At 37.9% G+C, this 18,157-nt stretch overlaps 2 protein-coding genes across 2 annotated transcripts; one reads left to right on the top strand and one right to left on the bottom strand.

Moving 5' to 3' along the window:
• The first annotated feature begins 650 nt into the window (after positions 1-650).
• Positions 651-4,540, top strand: LOC102699782 (S-adenosylmethionine carrier 1, chloroplastic/mitochondrial-like). Its single transcript, XM_006654240.3, has 12 exons — positions 651-668; positions 753-860; positions 1,053-1,135; positions 1,922-1,998; positions 2,325-2,415; positions 2,676-2,729; positions 2,818-2,913; positions 3,122-3,211; positions 3,587-3,638; positions 3,769-3,830; positions 3,941-4,021; positions 4,115-4,540. The coding sequence occupies exons 2-12, from the start codon at positions 809-811 to the stop codon at positions 4,238-4,240; spliced, it is 864 nt and encodes a 287-aa protein (XP_006654303.1). The 5' UTR covers positions 651-668; positions 753-808; the 3' UTR covers positions 4,241-4,540.
• A 6,485-nt stretch (positions 4,541-11,025) lies between these two features.
• Positions 11,026-12,226, bottom strand: LOC102699505 (ethylene-responsive transcription factor ERF071-like). The gene is made up of 2 exons (XM_040524559.1): positions 12,021-12,226; positions 11,026-11,804 (listed from the first exon to the last, which is right to left on the bottom strand). The coding sequence occupies exons 1-2, from the start codon at positions 12,106-12,108 to the stop codon at positions 11,344-11,346; spliced, it is 549 nt and encodes a 182-aa protein (XP_040380493.1). The 5' UTR covers positions 12,109-12,226; the 3' UTR covers positions 11,026-11,343.
• Between the last annotated feature and the right edge of the window lie 5,931 nt (positions 12,227-18,157).

Below are 18,157 nucleotides of genomic sequence, written 5' to 3'. Positions count from 1 at the left end.
TATCAATCAAATGATATATAAGTAAATTAATTTTTCCTCCATACCTTTCATAAATTTTAGATTTTACCTTTTTCTGAGCTACCCAATATTTTCCTAAAGTTTTTCTTTTTACCACATATATTTTCTCTCTTTTTTCTTCTCTTTTTTGTTTTTTTCCAACTCCATGGCCACCGGCTCGCGGCCACGTGCTGACGCGTCTCCAGCAGCCACGACGGCCAGCACTCCACGGCGTCCACGCGTTGGCGCTGCCCACGCCCTGCCGACGCTAGTCGCCAGCTGTTTGCCCGCTGGCCAGTGGGCCCCGCTGCCCGGTCGCTCCGCAGGCCCGCTCCGTCGCCGTCGATTCCTCGGCCCGCTCCCACGCTCGTGTTGTCGGGCCACAGACGGCCCACGTGCCTTGTACGGGCCAGTGCTGGCACGGAACGGCCCGACAACCTTCTGGGCCATAAATGGGCCGGGAAGCGGCACGGCCCGCTTCCTTAACCGTGCTTAACGGGCCGTGCCAGCCCGCATGGCCCATTTGGCCGTGACTACCGGCCCGGCCCAACCGCCTCGTTATCTCTTGCCACCTCGTAATCCACTCCGCTTCTTCGTCTCCTCCTTCCCGCGGCGAGGCGAGGGGCGGCGCGGCACGGCGCGGCGAACCTCCCCCCGCGCTCCCCCCGCAGGTCAGACCGAGGATCTCTCAGCCGTCGTCGACCGGCGCCGCAGGGACTGACCTAAGTAAGGTTGTGTGGTGTTCTTGGCTGCAGTTTCTTGTTGCAGCAGCAGCAGGAGGAGGAGGAGGAGGAGAAGGGGGCAGGAAGGGATGGCCGGGGGTGCAGAAGAGAAGCCCTTCAACTTCCTTCAGATTCTGTGTGGTGCGTCGTCGGACTCCTCTTTCTCTCGCCTCACGCCTCTCTCCCCGATCCCCATGGACGGTTATTAGCCCGAGTTATTGTGGATAGATAGTGTACCACGTTATTCTTTGTCACTCTCTCTCTCTCTCTTTTAATTTTGTGTAATATATGCAATTGCGAACTCGATTTTGCCATGGTCATGGTCATGTGCAGAGGGCGTCATTGCCGGTGGAACTGCTGGTGTTGTGGTGGAAACGGCTCTGTACCCGATCGATACAATCAAAACCAGGCTTCAGGTGATCCCTTTTTCGCATCACGCTGTACTGGTGCAGTATCCACTTTGATTGTCACATATAGCATTTTTACTCAGCGATGACGCTTTTTATACACTCTGGTTCATCCGTAGTTACATTGAAAGTTGACTGGTGCCAAAGTTTGTGTTTTTGTTATTGCTTGCTTCTAATGACGTGCTATCTAGAACTAGACAGCAAAGTTCATTTCCAAGAAATGTTCTCCTTTATACTGTAGTTATGCTGAGTAACCAGGTAATGTAACCAAATGACTGATAATATCAACCTTTTCTCTTTTTTTTTCTTCAAAAGGTCCAACCATTACATAGGTTGAAGTGAGTAGTAATTATATGAATCATGTGTGTCATGTCTATCCTTGGGACTATTCTAAGTACCATGAAGTCCTCTAGATCTAGCCTATGCCACATAACAAGAGGAAGTTTAAGGAAGCAGTCATTCTATTTTGGTATTTAGAGAAATGCTTATACGGAGAGGATTGATTCAAACTTGTGCTCGATGATAAAATGTGAGTGTGGATCACTAAGAGCATTTCGTTGTGCTTGTGCCTAAATCTTGGTTTTGGTGTGGTCCTGAAGTGAAGCAATCCCATATCCTAATATACTACTAGCAAATGCATGTCTCAATTTTAATTTACCATATGTGCTTCAAGTTTCTTGTGCGAATCCGGTATTTCTGCTCATGGTTTGTCGTTATTCTTTTTGCAGTGAACAAATTTCTTTCATTAAATTTAATAGCAACCTTTACATGTCTGAAATTTGTTGTTTTCCATAGGCTGCTCGGGGAGGAAGTCAAATTCAATGGAAAGGATTGTATTCTGGATTAGCTGGGAATATTGCCGGTGTACTCCCGTAAGCACATAATACAAAGCATTCAGTTTATTTTCCCATGATTTATAACATGTTATTCTCATTGAATATCTTCTTCATATTGCATTGTTTATGCTACAACCTGTTAACATAGTCAAGATATTGTATGTAATTCTGGATCTGATGCTATGATTGCTTTACTTTCCTTCTAAATTTATATTTTTAAATTAAGTACTCTTATTTATGTTTGTCTGGACCATACCCCTCTTATTTATAAAAAAACCTTAGCTTCAGTTTTGCAGGCTCCATAACATTGGAGTTGTTACGTTCTGTTTCCATCATATTGTTTCTTCTCTGTTTGCCTGCAGGGCTTCTGCTGTATTTGTGGGAATATATGAACCAACAAAAAGAAAACTACTGGAGACTTTTCCTGAAAATTTGAGTGCTGTTGCCCATTTTGTAAGTTAATTTGCTTTCAACATATTCTTGTGCTAGTGGATTGCAAAGTTAAAGGCATAGTACCATGTTGATCAGGCTGTACATTGTGTCAAACAATGCTATTTGACATCGTTTTGTATAATTTGTCACTTCTATACCTCCTATTTTGTTAGTTACAGCACCAAAGTGTCAAGCAATGCTATTTGACATCGTTTTTTAATGCTTAGTCTTCAGAACATGTTGCTTTCTATCACTGCCCTTTCTAAATGAGAATGCTACAGACTGCTGGGGCTATTGGAGGAATTGCAGCTTCTCTCATTCGTGTCCCCACAGAGGTCAGGTTTTTTTATTCTGAACTCTTCCACATTGTTCTCGATGAATTTATTGTTGTTTCAAATTGAAAATAGATTGCATTTCTTTCAGGTTGTCAAACAAAGAATGCAAACTGGTCAATTCAGGTCTGCACCTGATGCTGTCCGTCTCATTGTTGGTAAAGAAGGATTCAAAGGTCTTTATGCTGTATGTATCTTCTGACTAATTATGGTGAAAGCTATTTTTAGCTGATTTTACTCTAATTTTAGTTTTCACTGCATATCGCAGGAAAATATAATTATTTGAATCTGTCTAATATGCCTTTGAAATTAAATTATTGTTGCAAATGTAGATTTGCTGTCATACAATAGAACGTGTTGCCTTCCTTTCTCATACTGTTTCTTTTTGTTTGTAGGGATATGGATCATTTCTACTTCGAGATCTGCCCTTTGATGCCATTCAATTCTGTATATATGAGCAACTTCGAATTGGTTACAAACTTATGGTACCCATTTCGTCTCTCTCTCTCTCTTGATGAGAACCATATTTACTTCTGGTTAGCAGCCCCTTCTAGGCCTCAGATGACTTCAATCTAAATATAGAATTGAGTATTCAAACCTTCATATATGTTGTCTATGGATTTGGCGTACCTAGTTAAGTAGTAATTTTGGGCATCAGCATCATTCCGCTTATGCATATGTCAGTCCCCCACTTATGTAAACTGTGTTTCATTTGCTATTCCATCAAATCATATAACTTGATTAGCTGCCCAAAGTGAGATGATAGTTGATAATCCTTCTGGCCTTGTCTTACTCCACCATGAACTGTAATTTCAAGAAACTATGGGATTTACATGCCACCTTTTCACTTGTCTGTACAGGCTAAGAGGGAGCTGAATGATCCAGAGAATGCACTTATTGGTGCTTTTGCCGGTACAACTAAATTTTGTTTCTTCCTCACTATCCTTGTTGGACAAATTTTCATCCTCCTTTTCTGTTCTTATGATGCCCTTTATTTTTGTTTACCTCCTGCTGTAACATGCCATTTTTTTTTTCCTGCTAGGTGCCATTACTGGGGCTATAACAACACCACTCGATGTGATGAAGACGCGATTGATGGTTCAGGTGGGTCCTTTTGTATCAAAATCCTTCCACACAGGAACACATTAATCCTTTTATCCCATTGGCAGCACTGACCATATGTATATATATTACTTCTTGGACCGCAATCGCAGGGATCAGCGAACCAATACTCTGGAATTGTAAGCTGCGCCCAAACAATCTTGAGGGAGGAAGGACCTGGGGCGTTCTTGAAGGTAGCGAAATCTTCCCCTTCTCATCTCCTTTCATGTATATCAGGTGGTGGGTGCGCTGAGGTTGTGATTGATCTTGGTGACCTGCACTGGCAGGGAATTGAGCCGCGAGTGCTGTGGATCGGCATCGGCGGGTCCATCTTCTTCGGCGTGCTGGAGAAGACCAAGTCCTTGCTCGCCGAGAGGAGGAGCCGCGAGCCGCCAACCGTAAAGGATGATTGAGCCGCCATGGATTGGGATGCTTCAAGTTAGTTTCCTGTTTTGACGAGTTTACATGAGACGTCGGTTTCTCTGAGGAAGAAAGCCGGTGTCTCTCTGCACTATGCAATGCGATTGGGATGATTCATTTCCCATTTTGTTTCATTAGTTCTGTTTTTGAGCTTCTGTTCAGATAATACTAGTGCATTCTATTCTCATCCTGCGGTTCCACCGTTGAGAACTAATCCCTCGGTTCCATATTATAAGATTTTGTCTAGTTTAATCTATATATCAATGTATATGTTTTGTATGTACGTTTAGATTCATTAGTATACAGATGAATCTAGATGTAGATGAGTAAGAAAGTCTTATAATAGGGATAGGGGGGAATAGTGTGGTATGGCTTGTGGCTGTACTGTCCTGGACAATCAAATTGCACATTTGGGCCATTGCTCTTGTTGGTCCAGGCCTCCAGAGGGCGAACCGTCAATCCATTTTCTGGCCCACAAGCGCATTTGAGTGGGCTTTGGCCCAGCGTGTGTATTTAATAATTTAAGCATAACTTTTCTACATGGAAGCATTTCCACCGATTTCTTTCTAGGGCGTCCTTCGGCCAACCTCTTAGAGCAGGTATATATAAGCCAACTATAAGCATATTTTAAAGAGATAAGAGGAAAAAGAAGAGAGGTGTACTACTAATTTATAGCCAGCTGCATACATGTTTTAAGACAAAATGTATGTATGACATGTGAGACCATGTATTGATGCTTTGTAGGTAACTATTGTATGAATTGACTATTAGATTGAGTATAGATGAATTTGAGTCAGTAGTTGACTATACTATTATTGAACTTGCTCTTAGTTAACTTATCTCTCTCGTTTTCCGCGCGTACGTTTTCTGAATTACTAAACGATGTATTTTTTGTAAAAACTTTCTATAGAAAAATTGTTTTAAAAATCATATTAATCTATTTTATATTTTTAATAATTAATAATTAATTAATCATATACTAATTTATTAATACGTTTTGCTTATCAGACATAAGTTAACTTGTACCTTTCCTTCTGAACACGGCCTAGATAATGGACTAAAACCCGGCCTCTACGTTCAACAAAGACAAAGATGGATGTACACAGCCCACAAAACACAAAGTACTTAGACTTGGCAATCTTACACAGGGAAACACACTTAACAAGAGCAATTAGACTTTAGAAGAACTCCAACGCTCTTGCTTTGAATGTGTTGCACCCCTCCATTTTGAATCTATGTTATTTTCAAGCGACAGCGACCATTGACGTGCCCAGTATGTCCCCTGATGACCACCACATCATTTCTATAAAGTCATACAGCCCAACAAAATGTTTCTACCCCCTCAAAAAAAAATGCTTATGGCCATTTAGCCAATTGGCCATCGAGCCTATGGTTGATTTGGTATCCAGCCGATTCGATCCAGCACAGTGATAGATCGATCGGTTTCATGATCTCAGAAAAAAAAATAAATATAAACAGAATGACAAGATAGAAACATTCAATAAATAAGTTATTCACCAAATACTCAAATTATTTCACCATACATATGAGCAAGAACATTCAGCGAATTGTGAATAAAATTACATCAATGGTCATCGGCCACGAGCAACAAAGAATACATAATTTTACTCCAACAATTCATTGAATATAGTCTTTATAGATAAGATCAAATCCAGACAGTGTAAAATCATATCGAGCCAAGATTAATAAAAAGTCTTAATTAGCCATCAATCCAATTAGCCGACAAACTACAAAGATACCCATCGGCTAAAACTCAGACAGAACCAGAAGTAATATAAGAGTAACTCAACCTGCAACATCATCCTCGACTAAAACTACCTCATAGATCAAACTAAGCCGATACCGTACGAGATCAATAGCATCGAACAATGATTATCAAACTAATTTACAATATTCAAGCAATCGATAAATAGTAAACTTGTAATTTGAAAAAAAAAAAAGAAAGTTGTTCGAAACGAGTCGTACAAGGCCTGTGTCTGCTCTGGCTGTGCAGCTGAGCTATAGGTAGTAGGGTAGGGTAGGGGGGTGTAGGGGAAGGCAGCAATCCGGTGTGCGCCGTCGGTTTGGCTCGGAGGATCGACCGATTTGGGAGAAAAAAAGAAGAGGAAAGGCGTCAAAAAGAGAGTTAATTAGCGTACGTAACGTACTACTAAGACATGCACGCGGGTTAATTAACTGTCTCTGCCCCCGGCGACCGGCCGTACTATACGCATGGATGCATCAATTCGCTCCACTTGCTGACCAGTCTCTGTGATAATTTAATTTAATTTAGTTAAGCTGATGCTCGTACCACATTACACTTGTCGTAATCTTAATTCACTAGTTACATCTAAGAAGATATTAAGAACATGCATCGTTAATATAATCAAATTGAACACATGGCATATTTTCTAAAATAATCTATTGCAAAAGGCAACGGTCAAATATATAAGATTCTTATTGCCCATCGTTTTTTTTAAGGTGTAATATTGCTCATCGGTTTGCTCTGGTATATCAGGTTCAGTTTGCAAATTTTTTTAAAAAAATATTACATCGGATATACGAACACGTATTTAAAGTATTAAATGTAGTTTAATTATAAAATAAATTATAGATTCTGCCAAAAAACTCCGAGACGAATCTTATGAGCTTAATTAATCCATCATTAGCACATGTAGGTAACAGTAGCACTTATGACTAATCACGTACTAATTAGGCTTAGAAGATTCATCTCATGATTTTCTCCATAATTGTTTAATTAGTTTTAATGCTTTATTTAGTGTCTAAAAGTTCGATATGATGTTTTTGGGATACTTTTTGATAAATAAGCAATGTCTCAGCCACAGTCGAAATAAATTTTGAGCTTTACTTTAGAGTTGATTTTGAAGATGTTTGTTCGTCGTCTGATTTTCATCCATCTTAGGCTTTTAAAGCACTTAAAGATATAAGGTTTACCAAAAAAAATTCTTATGTAGTTTCCAACTGTCGTATCTTAACCAATCAAGGTCTAACTAAACTAGAGATACATCGATGATGTTCTAGAAATTAGCTTATCTTACGAAATAACGTACAGTATGTACTTCACTCTTCAGTACTGCCTAGCTACTATCCAGCAGTTTAGCTTACCTACCAAGTACTAGCTTTTAGCTTAGGTTACAGTAATGCGCATTAGTGGTGGTCCACGGCCCAGATCGATAATAGACTTTTCTCTTACGGCTCCGTTTTAAAATACAAGTATTTTTAGACTTTAAGTGTTGTATTATACTTTAAGTCTTCTACGCTAATTTTCATAATTTTAATTATTCTAATAATTTCAGAGTTACTGAGATACTTTGAAAAAATCTAATTAATTTAAAATTTAAAAATTGATAGTCAAAATGACTAAAAGAGAACCTTTTGATATCTTCTCGGCCTACGCTAAATAATCTAGAAATAATTATTATATTTTAGAAAGAGTAGCAAAAGAAAACAACTCCATGTAAATTAAGCTAGTAACTATAATGCTCTAGCTAATTACCTACTACATCCGTTTCATAATATAAGATTTTATAGCGTATCCTAAATTCATATAGATATCGATGAATCTAGACATATATATAAACAATATATATTGGTTAACCAATAAATAAATCTAAACATAGCTAAAACATCTTATATTATGAAACGGAGGGAGTACGTAGGGGAAGAATGAGACACAGCTTCCTAGGAATGTGGTCTACCGCTGTCTGCCGCCGTAGAACCACAACGTGTAGTGCGTGCTCTCCTGCTCGGTTTAATTTGTAAATTATATTTTACAACTTTACCTATATTATATAGGATGGTGACAGTATAATATAAAAGATATTTATGAATATATTGATGAATGTAAATATGATTAAAATATCTTATAATAAACAACGGTACAATAGAGAACGGGTAATCGTATAGATCCATTCTAGGGCTGGTAAACTATAAATTACTGTTATTAAAGTACTATACGGCAAGCATTTTCTAATTAACATAGGACTACAATAATTTCAAATCGTGCTCAGTGCATAAAGCTTAATATTCAGCATCTTGAGTAGACATCGGTCACGCAATGTTAAAAAATAATAATCCTGGCCTACTTCGAGATCACATCTTGTTTAATCAGCTTGGTGCAAACACGAGTGTGGTACTAATACATTTGTTAGCACAACTTTCCTCGAAAGCCAGATTGAAAAGAAGAAGGGGGTTAATTGGGAATCCTTATCACCTAAAAAAAATTAGATAGTTTATTAGCACATGATTAATTGAGTTTTAGCTAAAACATATTTAAAAATATATTAATATAATTATTAAATTAATTTTGATAGGATATTTTTTAATAAATATACTATTTAGCCGTTGAAAAAAATATGCATACCAAAACGGGGGTCAAAGTTGAAAATGGCTACTGCCGCAGACAGCCTAATTAAGGATCTCATGCATGATTTTTTTTTCACTCAATCTATATAGTTACACAGCGCGTGTGTGGTAAAAGTAGTTACAATTTGATCTCACATCTTTCGCTAAAGTTCACAATTTGATTTCATCTGAAAACATTTTTCATAAGTGACACGGATCAGGGATCTCCATCGTTAACCTCAGTGATGAACCTCCAAGGATCGAGCGCCGGGCCTGGAATAAGAATTTACCAATTTTGGATAAACCAAACCTAGATAAGATGAGGAAGAATAAAAAAAACACAAACCAATATGATTAGCAATAAGAAATACTTCAAGGACTTCATAAATGATCATTGATCAATAAGAAACAAAACCAGAATAATATATAGCTCAAAGCATCGAGTGTTTGAATGCCTGGAAAAATAGGGGTTAATTTGAGATTAGCAGTATATCGTTTTATGTGGGACCACCAATAATTATGATGTAATTGATCAATAATACTGTGAATTGTTTATTATATGTAATTCCTTCAAAGCAGACTATAATAAAAATAACTCCCACACAAATTTGTTCTTTGTAATGGGTTTATTCCCAATTTCCACGAAAAATATTTCAATTCAAATAGCCCATACCCTTAGAGTGATCATTGTCGGAGTAGATCTCTCACTGTTGAATTTCCTACATAGAAAAATAAAAATGACACATGCACATATTTCCAGATAGTATATACTATCTTTTTAAAAAAATCAAACAGGTGGTTAAAGGTAAATTTTCCACCACCCCATTACATCTCCCTATATTATTTAAAACAAAACCAAGGAGTGTGAGTAAAAAAGGGTTCTCAGGTCGGTTGAAATGCATATACCGATATTAATAGATGACATATTTAAAAAATTGGAAAATTAGATTGATGACAATATTTAGTGCCAATATTCTTTTTATAAAATTCCGTTACAATTCGGGTAATATACTAGCTTTAAATATATAAGGGGGCACATGTAGTTTCAAGCAACTGAGATACGGTCAATCAAAAAGTAAGCACAATGTTAGGCGAACTGAGCATAGCTGGTTTGGCTTTTTTCAATAGAATCTGTTGAGTTGACACTTTGTATTCATAGATTTTTTTTTATTTATAGAGTTTTTTCAGTGATAGATAATGTACTTCTCAAAATATATCGCCCGTGTTTTTTATTATGATAATAACGGTAGTGCGAATATCTGCGTTAATAGGGATAAGTAATGCACCCTGTACGATCGATTGCATTTATTTGAAAAAATTAAACACAACCCGTCTAAGAGCATCCCAGCAGCTATCTAAATTTGATCATCCATATCTTTATTTTGGATGATTATTTAAAATAATTTCATCATTTATAGCTTTGTAGCTTTGTGTATTCCAGCAGATTATCCATATATAACATCCTCCATATCTCTTTGAAGCATGAAGAGAGAATATCCAAATACGAAGTCTCTCCTAATATGGATGACATCCAAAAAATAGAGCATGTTCTGCTGGAGCTCAATTTTATCATTCATCCTCTATTTTTAAGATGGAATAGAGATACTGTTGAGGATGCTCTTAGAACATTTTTATAAAACGAAGGATTATATAATTGTCCAGAATAGAAATAAAAAAAACCACGTGATTTTTTTTAAAAAAAAAAATCCTACAAATCCTCTAGGTGATTTGACCATAAAAGTGTGCTGAGTGAGTTCAGACGCATGATCTCAATTGGAGCTAGCCGCTGAGCCCAGACGGTTGTCCAAGGTGGCATGGCCAGACCCAGGACTCGTTAATTGTATATCAAAACCCGTACTGCAATAACACGAATATTGAGGAATTTAAAAGAAATTATTCCTGTGTGCGAAAGGCTAGAATAAAAAAAGTTCAGAGGGATTCCCTTTCGATCTCCTTATAACTCTGCATATTTCATTCGTTTTAATTTCGGAAGATACTAGAATCCGCAGGAAAAAATTATTATTATACCTCTAATACTCTATCCCTCCCAGTATAAATAGTCTCTATGTCTCTATTATATACCTTTGCTGATAAAAAAAAAAGATGTGTTGCATTACTCTCTAGACTCTAATCGATACAACAATTGTGCATATCAATATGTCGTTTATCTCGGCACAAAATTTTTAGCCAAAATAATTAGTTGTGCATGTCATTTATTTTGGGACAAAAATTAATTTTAGCCAAAATGATCATTCGAGGGATTAGCAAGAGAAGCTAAAACCTAACGAAATTTGGCCAAACAAAAAGCAACAATTGAAACAAATAACTTGCCAAAAATTTGACAAGGTGCCAAATGTTGCCACTGCCAAACAATAGGCTCAGATGACTTGGCTCAGCGCAATGTATGTGGCAAGTTGAAATGCATCTCTCATGTAGTCATGTTCATCATGAAGTGTGAAATCATTACAAGATAGCTATCACAAGGTATTTCTACTACCGATACAAGCTAATATACTAGATCTTGGAGACGCTTAAATTATAACGATTACATGCATCGCCTGGCATTGCAATGTCTAATGCCATTGCCCAAGTACGAAAGCCAAGGATTGCAAGAACACCTAAATGATCCCATTTTTATTTCATTTACCTAAATACTTGTATGCATGAGCGTGCATGGCCACCTGAAGTACGTGCAGGGGCTAATTAATGGTCTCCGCCGGCGACGGCGAGCCTACTCGAGCATGAGGTCGACGGCGTCCCATGGCTCCCCGGCATCGGCGTCGTCATTGTCCGCCTCCTCGAGGCCCAAGAACGCCTCCAGCCCGGACATGCACTCGCGGAGGTGCCTCGGATCCGCGGCCGGCGGCGGGAGCGACGAGGAGCAGGAGCTCTCCCGCTGGTCCACCACGGCGTTGGAGGCGGTGTCTCTCCGGCGCTTCTTGGGTGGAGCGGCGGCGCCGATGGCGGGAGGGAAGTTGAGCTTGGCCTTGGCGCCGCGGATGTCGCGCGCGGCGACGTCGTAGGCGCGCGCGGCCTCCTCGGCGGTGGCGTAGGTCCCGAGCCAGACGCGCGCGCCCTTCCTCGGGTCGCGGATCTCCGCCGCCCAGCGGCCCCACGGGCGCCGCCTGATCCCGCGGTACGCCGTCTTCCTCCCCGGCGCCGGCGTCTTCGGCGCGAACGGCTCGTCGTCACCTGCACAATTAAAAACGCAAATTAAGCCCACCAGAGAAGCCAAATTAACAGATTAGTTTAATCACGCCGCGCTAAGTAACTAGCTATAGGACTCATCAGTAGCTCGGAAACAAACACCGGACAAGTTGAACCGCAAGGAACAGAGGTGGACTATGGAGACGTCCGAACATGTCTGCTTCCAGACTACCGAACGTGGAAAATTAGAAGAGAGTATACCGGCAGCGGAGAGGATGGTGTCGGTGGCGGCGCAGCGGGCGCCGGCGGGGGGCGGCACGAAGTCGGCGATGATCGCTCCGCCGCACATTGCGTGGTGTCGTGTCGTAGGGGATCGATCGATATACCCAACTTACCAACTCAACAAGACTTGTAGCAGCTGCTCTCTCTCTGGGCTCCGATGGCCGGCCTCGGCCTCCACTTGGCTCCTCTATATAGCAGCACACAACTTGTGATACGAGTAGAGTAACACACGAGCCGTGTTAGCACGTAGCAGTAGTTATACACGTTGGGTAGTCAGTCGTGGCGAGAGTCGCTGAGCTCGTGTCCCTAAAAAGCGAGAGAAGCGGGGTACACGTACGTCACGTGCGTGGCATATGAGAGGGTAGTGTGTCTGGCAGCAGTGGCGCGGGGATGGGCGGTCTGCGGCCTGCTGCTGCCCGTACGTCGCCGGAGCAGAAGCCGACTACTGTGGGGACCGACGCTGAAAAGCAGCACGTATATAATTAACAATTAATTAGCTATTAGCTATAAAAAAAATTCAACTTTTCTATATAAATTTTTCAGTAAATATACGTGTCAAAAATAAAAAAGAAAAATCTGGGTTCTAAAGAACGGGGACGTATGTATGTTACTGGCTGGCTGTACCAAGCGCAGCAGGCGTGAAGTGGGGGTACGACACCGACGCGTGTGCGCAGGGGCGCGGCATCGGGTGCGGGGTGGAGCCTCGCCGCGTGGAGCGGGAGGAGGAAGGACGGTGCGTTGAACGGGGTCAGCGAGCAGCGGGTGGCGTGCCGGAAAGGCGAGGCGAGCTCGGGTACGCGGGGTTTGTCCTCCGGGGGCGCCGCCCGCCCTGGTTTTGGCCACCCAAAACGGTGGGCCGGGGACGTGGGTTTGCGCCCTTTTTTTCTTTGCTGCGCCGGGGGCGGGGGATCTGCGTTTGGCTGGCGCCCCCTCGCGGTCGCTGTAGCTGCTGCTCCCTGCTTTGCTTCAGGGGCTCTTTAGTTTGAAAATAATTTCTCATGTTAAATGTTTAACCGGATGTCAGAAACAGTTTTTGATATGAATGAAAAAATGAATTTCACGGCTAGCCTGGAAACCACGAGACGAATTTTTTGAGCCTAATTAATCCATCATTTGCACATGATGATTACTGTAGCACTTATGGTTAATCATATACTAATTAGGCTTAAAAGATTCGTCTCAAGATTTCTTCCGTAACTGTGTAATTAGTTTTTTGATTTATCTATGTTTAATGCTTTACTTAGGTGTCTAAATATTCGATAGGATGCTTTTAAAAAAAATTTGGAAACTAGGCCTCAATCTCTTTTTTTTTCAACTCTGGTACCTGTCATTTCAAACCCATCGCTGGAATCTCCTCTTGGTATCGTACCAACTTTTCGGTGAGTGCTCTATTGCATCTTCAGAATTCATTTTTCAAAAGAAAAATCAGGTCAAATCTGAAGATATCTAGACGGATGGAAATAAATTGATTATCTAGCTAGAAAGAAAATCGTTGATGAATTTTTTAAATCTAATTAGTTTAAGATTAGGCATAAATGCTACCGTAACCTATATGTGCTAATAACAGATTAATTAGGCTCAAAAGATTCGTCCTACGGTTTTCAAACAAATTTGTTTTTTATTCATATCTAAAAATCTCTTTCTCTTTTGACGTGACACCTTCCAAAAAAAAGTTTAACGAACAATACAAGCCTATAATATCACCCTGGCGGTCGCTTCCTCTGTTCTCATCCATTTCTGTAATGTCTAATCTAATCAGTGCTTTAAAAAGAACGACTATTATCTCTTTTTTTTTTTAGCTTTTCGACAGATTTATAAATGAAAAACACATTGTGAATGAAATATATATATATATATATATTCTTAACCATCTAAAAACAAAGGCTAAAGAATAAACAATGATAAAAAACATCATAATCAAAATTTAAGGTTAAAAATTTAAATTTTGCTCTATAAGTACAAACAGAGGACATAAAATCTACATAATACAAAACATAAAAATTAACCGCATAAATGACTATGAATGAATTGACCTAACCATATTATTTGATAAACAAAAAAATTATGCTTGTATTTTATAAGGGAGGTTTGGACCGACTATGTGTCGGGAGTTTCCATTAAAACCTATAAATTTCTAAATACAGTTAATATAAATATTCCCTGTTTCAAAATGTAATTATTTTTTGGATTTCAATTTTCAATCAAAATAAAAAAATTTTGTTACTATTTATTATACTATTTATCCCATCAATTATTCCTCATCAAAATTCTTTCTATTTTAACCTGTATACCCTATCACCCTATCCATTTCTCATTATTAGCGGCGCCATAGTCTTTTTTTCATCTTAGTTTCTGCTAACCTATAAAATTTTCATCCGGAGGTAGTATTTAAGATTAGAATTGTAACAAAAGCAAAGTTAATGTATTCTCAAAAATGCATTACTATATATTATTAATATATCGTTAACAATTGAGGAAATTATTTATCCAGAATAATGTGTTCATTTCTTAAGACGGTAAAGATACCAAATGGAATACTCATTTATCTCAATCTGTATATAATATGTTAAATTAGAGTAATTGTGATTTATTTGGAACAAAGGATTTAATTAAGACGAAAAGGTGGGTCTCTGTTTCATACGGAGGAATTTCGAAGAAGCAAGAGGAATGAAAGAGATGATCTACTCTCTATGCCATTGATTTTTTTTCCTGATTTAATGATTTGTTAGTGATGTTGTTTGTTTCAATAATATATCGATAAGTTTATTGGTCGTCACACAATATGCCATTAGGCTGCATATTTTTCAAAAAGCCCATATGAATATACAAGTTTAACAGCTGATTTATTACAGTAGAAATTTCAAAAGTAATAAAACATTTTCCTTATCTCTTTACATGATATGTAAGTTTGGGTATGTTTTCTCTCTTTCAAAATATAAGTATTTTTAGGATTTATATTTTATACCCATAATGTAAGCATTCTACACTGTTTTTTATTTCAATAAGTTTAGAGGCAAACAGCTGCTTTGAAAGAAAATAAATTAATTTAAAATTGAAAAATTGATCACTGAAGTGACTAAAAGAGAATATTTTAATATCTTCTTAATTTACGCTAAATAATGTAGAAATGCTTATATTTTGGAGTGGATTTAGTAGATTTTATGATTTTTTCATTACTTTATTTTTATAAAATATTATTGATACGTTACGTGTTTTTATAGAATACCTTTTGTTCTGTGACTATTAATGTAAACCATATTCTGTAAGCTACATAAAATATTTTTATGCTATTATATTTTTTGTTAGGGATTCTCATACCACATAAAAGTTAATTTGTGAAAAAAAGAAATATATATATATACACACACACACTCTTATATGGCATTCAATAGGACTATATAATTTTTTTTATAATTTTATGAGACTTTTATTGTAGCTGATCAATTATCAATTTTTACTTGTATATGACATTTTGGATATTTTTTTAAACAAAAAATTCCTGGTGGCATATTATAGAACAGCTGGTTGATTCTCTCAACAAAAGAAATCTTCTTTGAAACGCGGGATTGTGAAACTGGAACAGAAACAGAAGCTTTCAACCTATAGATCTAATTTTCTTAATAGGAAGACACATTATTTTGACAGAAATTGAAATGTACAATAGAATATTGCAAATCACATAAAAAATAGGAGTAACCATTTGATTGGAACATATGAAAAATATAGGAATTTAAGCAGAGATAAATACTTATAGGAAACTTATCTTGAGATTGAATCTCATTGTAAATTTACTCCAAAACTTGTAGTATGATTCAATAGGATTCAATCCTTTGTTTTCTAGGGCCATATAGGAACAAATCCTATTGGATTAAAATCTTACAAAATTCCTACGTTTTCTTCAAATCAAAATCGAAGGGGCTTTATAGTTTTATTGATGTGTGGCATTATTTGGATTTTAGGAACATGGTACGAATTATTATGGGCATCTTTCATAATTTTTATTTTCCTCATGCACTTTTCAATAGAAAATAAAAACATGCTCAAAATTAAGGGGGAGAAAAAAAAAATCATATTTACAAGACTTACATACAAGTACTCACAAATACTAAGGAGTTTCGGCCACTACTTCCCAAAAGAAGCCCTTAAAAACGTGTTACGCCTAGCTAATGCATGTTAGAATCATTTCCCCCTTTTCAAACAATTAAGTCAAGGATAGCGAGTAAAATATTTACAATAACCGTACTGAAAAAAATGTATTTAAGAAAGTTACATAGCTACCCACATGCCACAAAATCCTTTGAAAATGACACTGAAAAAGGATGGATTTACCACGCACCCACCACTTTTTAGGAGAAAAAGACAGGTAGATTCACCACGAGAGAAATCCCAGTTTAAGAAATGGAGCAGTGAGAAACAATGTTCACCACGAGCCAAAATGGCCACCAAAACAAAATAAGTATGCGCCGGATGCCTCCAAAATCCGTGAGATTTAAAAGCCAAGAGCAGGAAACGTGATACAGTTATCCAAACCGAAAAAGTGAATGCATGCATGCATGTGCCCAAATCCAAGGCAGGCTCAGCTCAGCAACCTGAACCTGAACATGTTTTGGTCAAAATCCCACAAAGTATTAGAGCAGATATGTAGGTCAGCTATAAGCATATTTTAGTGTAGCAGAGGAGACATAAGAGAAGCGAGCTTACATCCACAGCAAACTCTACGACATATGTGCATGATAAGTGGGGCCGACTATTAATTGTGTAGTATATATCTATTGGATAAATTGTCTATTAAGTTGGTTATAGACCGATTTATTCAACTTCTCTTATGGCAGATCGATGCTGCCTCGTTTCCTACTCGTCAGTTTTGTGTTCATCCGTCGGCGCCAAGATATTCTTCATGTCACGAACCCACGATCGATCGACCAGCTAGAGCCGGATGAATTTAGTATATTGTTTAGTTTGGAATCTCGTTAATCTACTATGAGTATCACCGGCACTTGGTTTTAAATTTGGACGTGCAAAACCGTCGGCGACCGCGGCTTAATTAAATAGCTGTGTCGGGGAATCGCACACCTGGCCGCATACTGGCAAACGACCATGTCCACTTAACTTAATTACTCCGGCTATTCCAATAATAACACATGGCTATTTTTTATTATAAAACGGAGGTAATAACTTTTACAAATAAATCTAGATATCTTGTTGTCTATATTTATTTATAAGTTTATTTTTTGAGATAGTAAAAGTATACTACTATTTTACTTTGATCAAATTATATGTAGGGTGTGCGTTGTCTCGATGGATTCCTCCCCCTTCCCTAATTTTTTTTTAAAAATTTTAGTTACGCACTTTCCAAACACATGAAAGCAAAGTTTCTTATCAATTTATATATATACAACTTTTATATATTTTTTCTAGAGCATCTTTTCTATTTTCTATTTATTTGTTTAAACCCTTAAATAGATATCACAAAAACAACAACAAATAATAATCAATCTCACAATACGAGACATCTCAATTAGGGTCCTAACCCGTTCGTTTCAGATTCTAGATATTGGAATTTTTGTTTGCATGCTTCCCGGCTATTAAACGGTACACTTATTAAACTTCCTACATATAATATTTTCTTCAAATACATTTCTAGTACATCCTTTTAGCTTTATAGGAGTTATTCATTTGCTTATACCCTTAAATTACTATCATAAAAATCATATAATCGATTAATGTAAAACTTTTGGCTCACTTAAACGGCCTTAGTGCTTTATTTTTAAATGAAAACAAATGAATTAAATTTTATAAAATTAAATTGCTATTTTATTTTAATACTATCCTCAAAAACATTTTTCCAATATTCAAACATTTACAGCACACAAGGGTCTTGAAGTTGTCTTGATTAACACTATTCCATGCATCCTTACACCATTTTCAACATGGGATCTTTGAATAAAATACTTGAAGGCGCCCATTTCATCTTCCTACAAAGAGGGGCATTAGGTCATGCATTTTTTTTCTTTTCATTTTAACACCTCATTCGAGACATGGACCACCTTCTCGATGTCTTGAAAGAAAAGGTATTTTTCGAAAGCCCCTTGTATCAACAAAAACTACAAAAAGGC

This window comes from Oryza brachyantha, chromosome 5 (assembly GCF_000231095.2).
Source record: "Oryza brachyantha chromosome 5, ObraRS2, whole genome shotgun sequence".
NCBI lineage: Eukaryota > Viridiplantae > Streptophyta > Magnoliopsida > Poales > Poaceae > Oryza > Oryza brachyantha.
This window is presented reverse-complemented; position numbering and strand designations above follow the sequence as displayed.

What these genes read in the sequence shown, in the direction of transcription:
- LOC102699782 (XM_006654240.3), top strand. Translation starts at nt 809, where the DNA reads ATGGCCGGGGGTGCAGAAGAGAAGCCCTTCAACTTCCTTCAGATTCTG. An exon ending in GATTCAAAGGTCTTTATGCT is followed by an intron (nt 2,914 to 3,121) that starts GTATGTATCTTC and finishes TTTTGTTTGTAG; the next exon opens with GGATATGGATCATTTCTACT. An exon ending in GAATTGGTTACAAACTTATG is followed by an intron (nt 3,212 to 3,586) that starts GTACCCATTTCG and finishes TTGTCTGTACAG; the next exon opens with GCTAAGAGGGAGCTGAATGA.
- LOC102699505 (XM_040524559.1), bottom strand. Translation starts at nt 12,108, where the DNA reads ATGTGCGGCGGAGCGATCATCGCCGACTTCGTGCCGCCCCCCGCCGGC. An exon ending in CACCATCCTCTCCGCTGCCG is followed by an intron (nt 11,805 to 12,020) that starts GTATACTCTCTT and finishes TTAATTGTGCAG; the next exon opens with GTGACGACGAGCCGTTCGCG.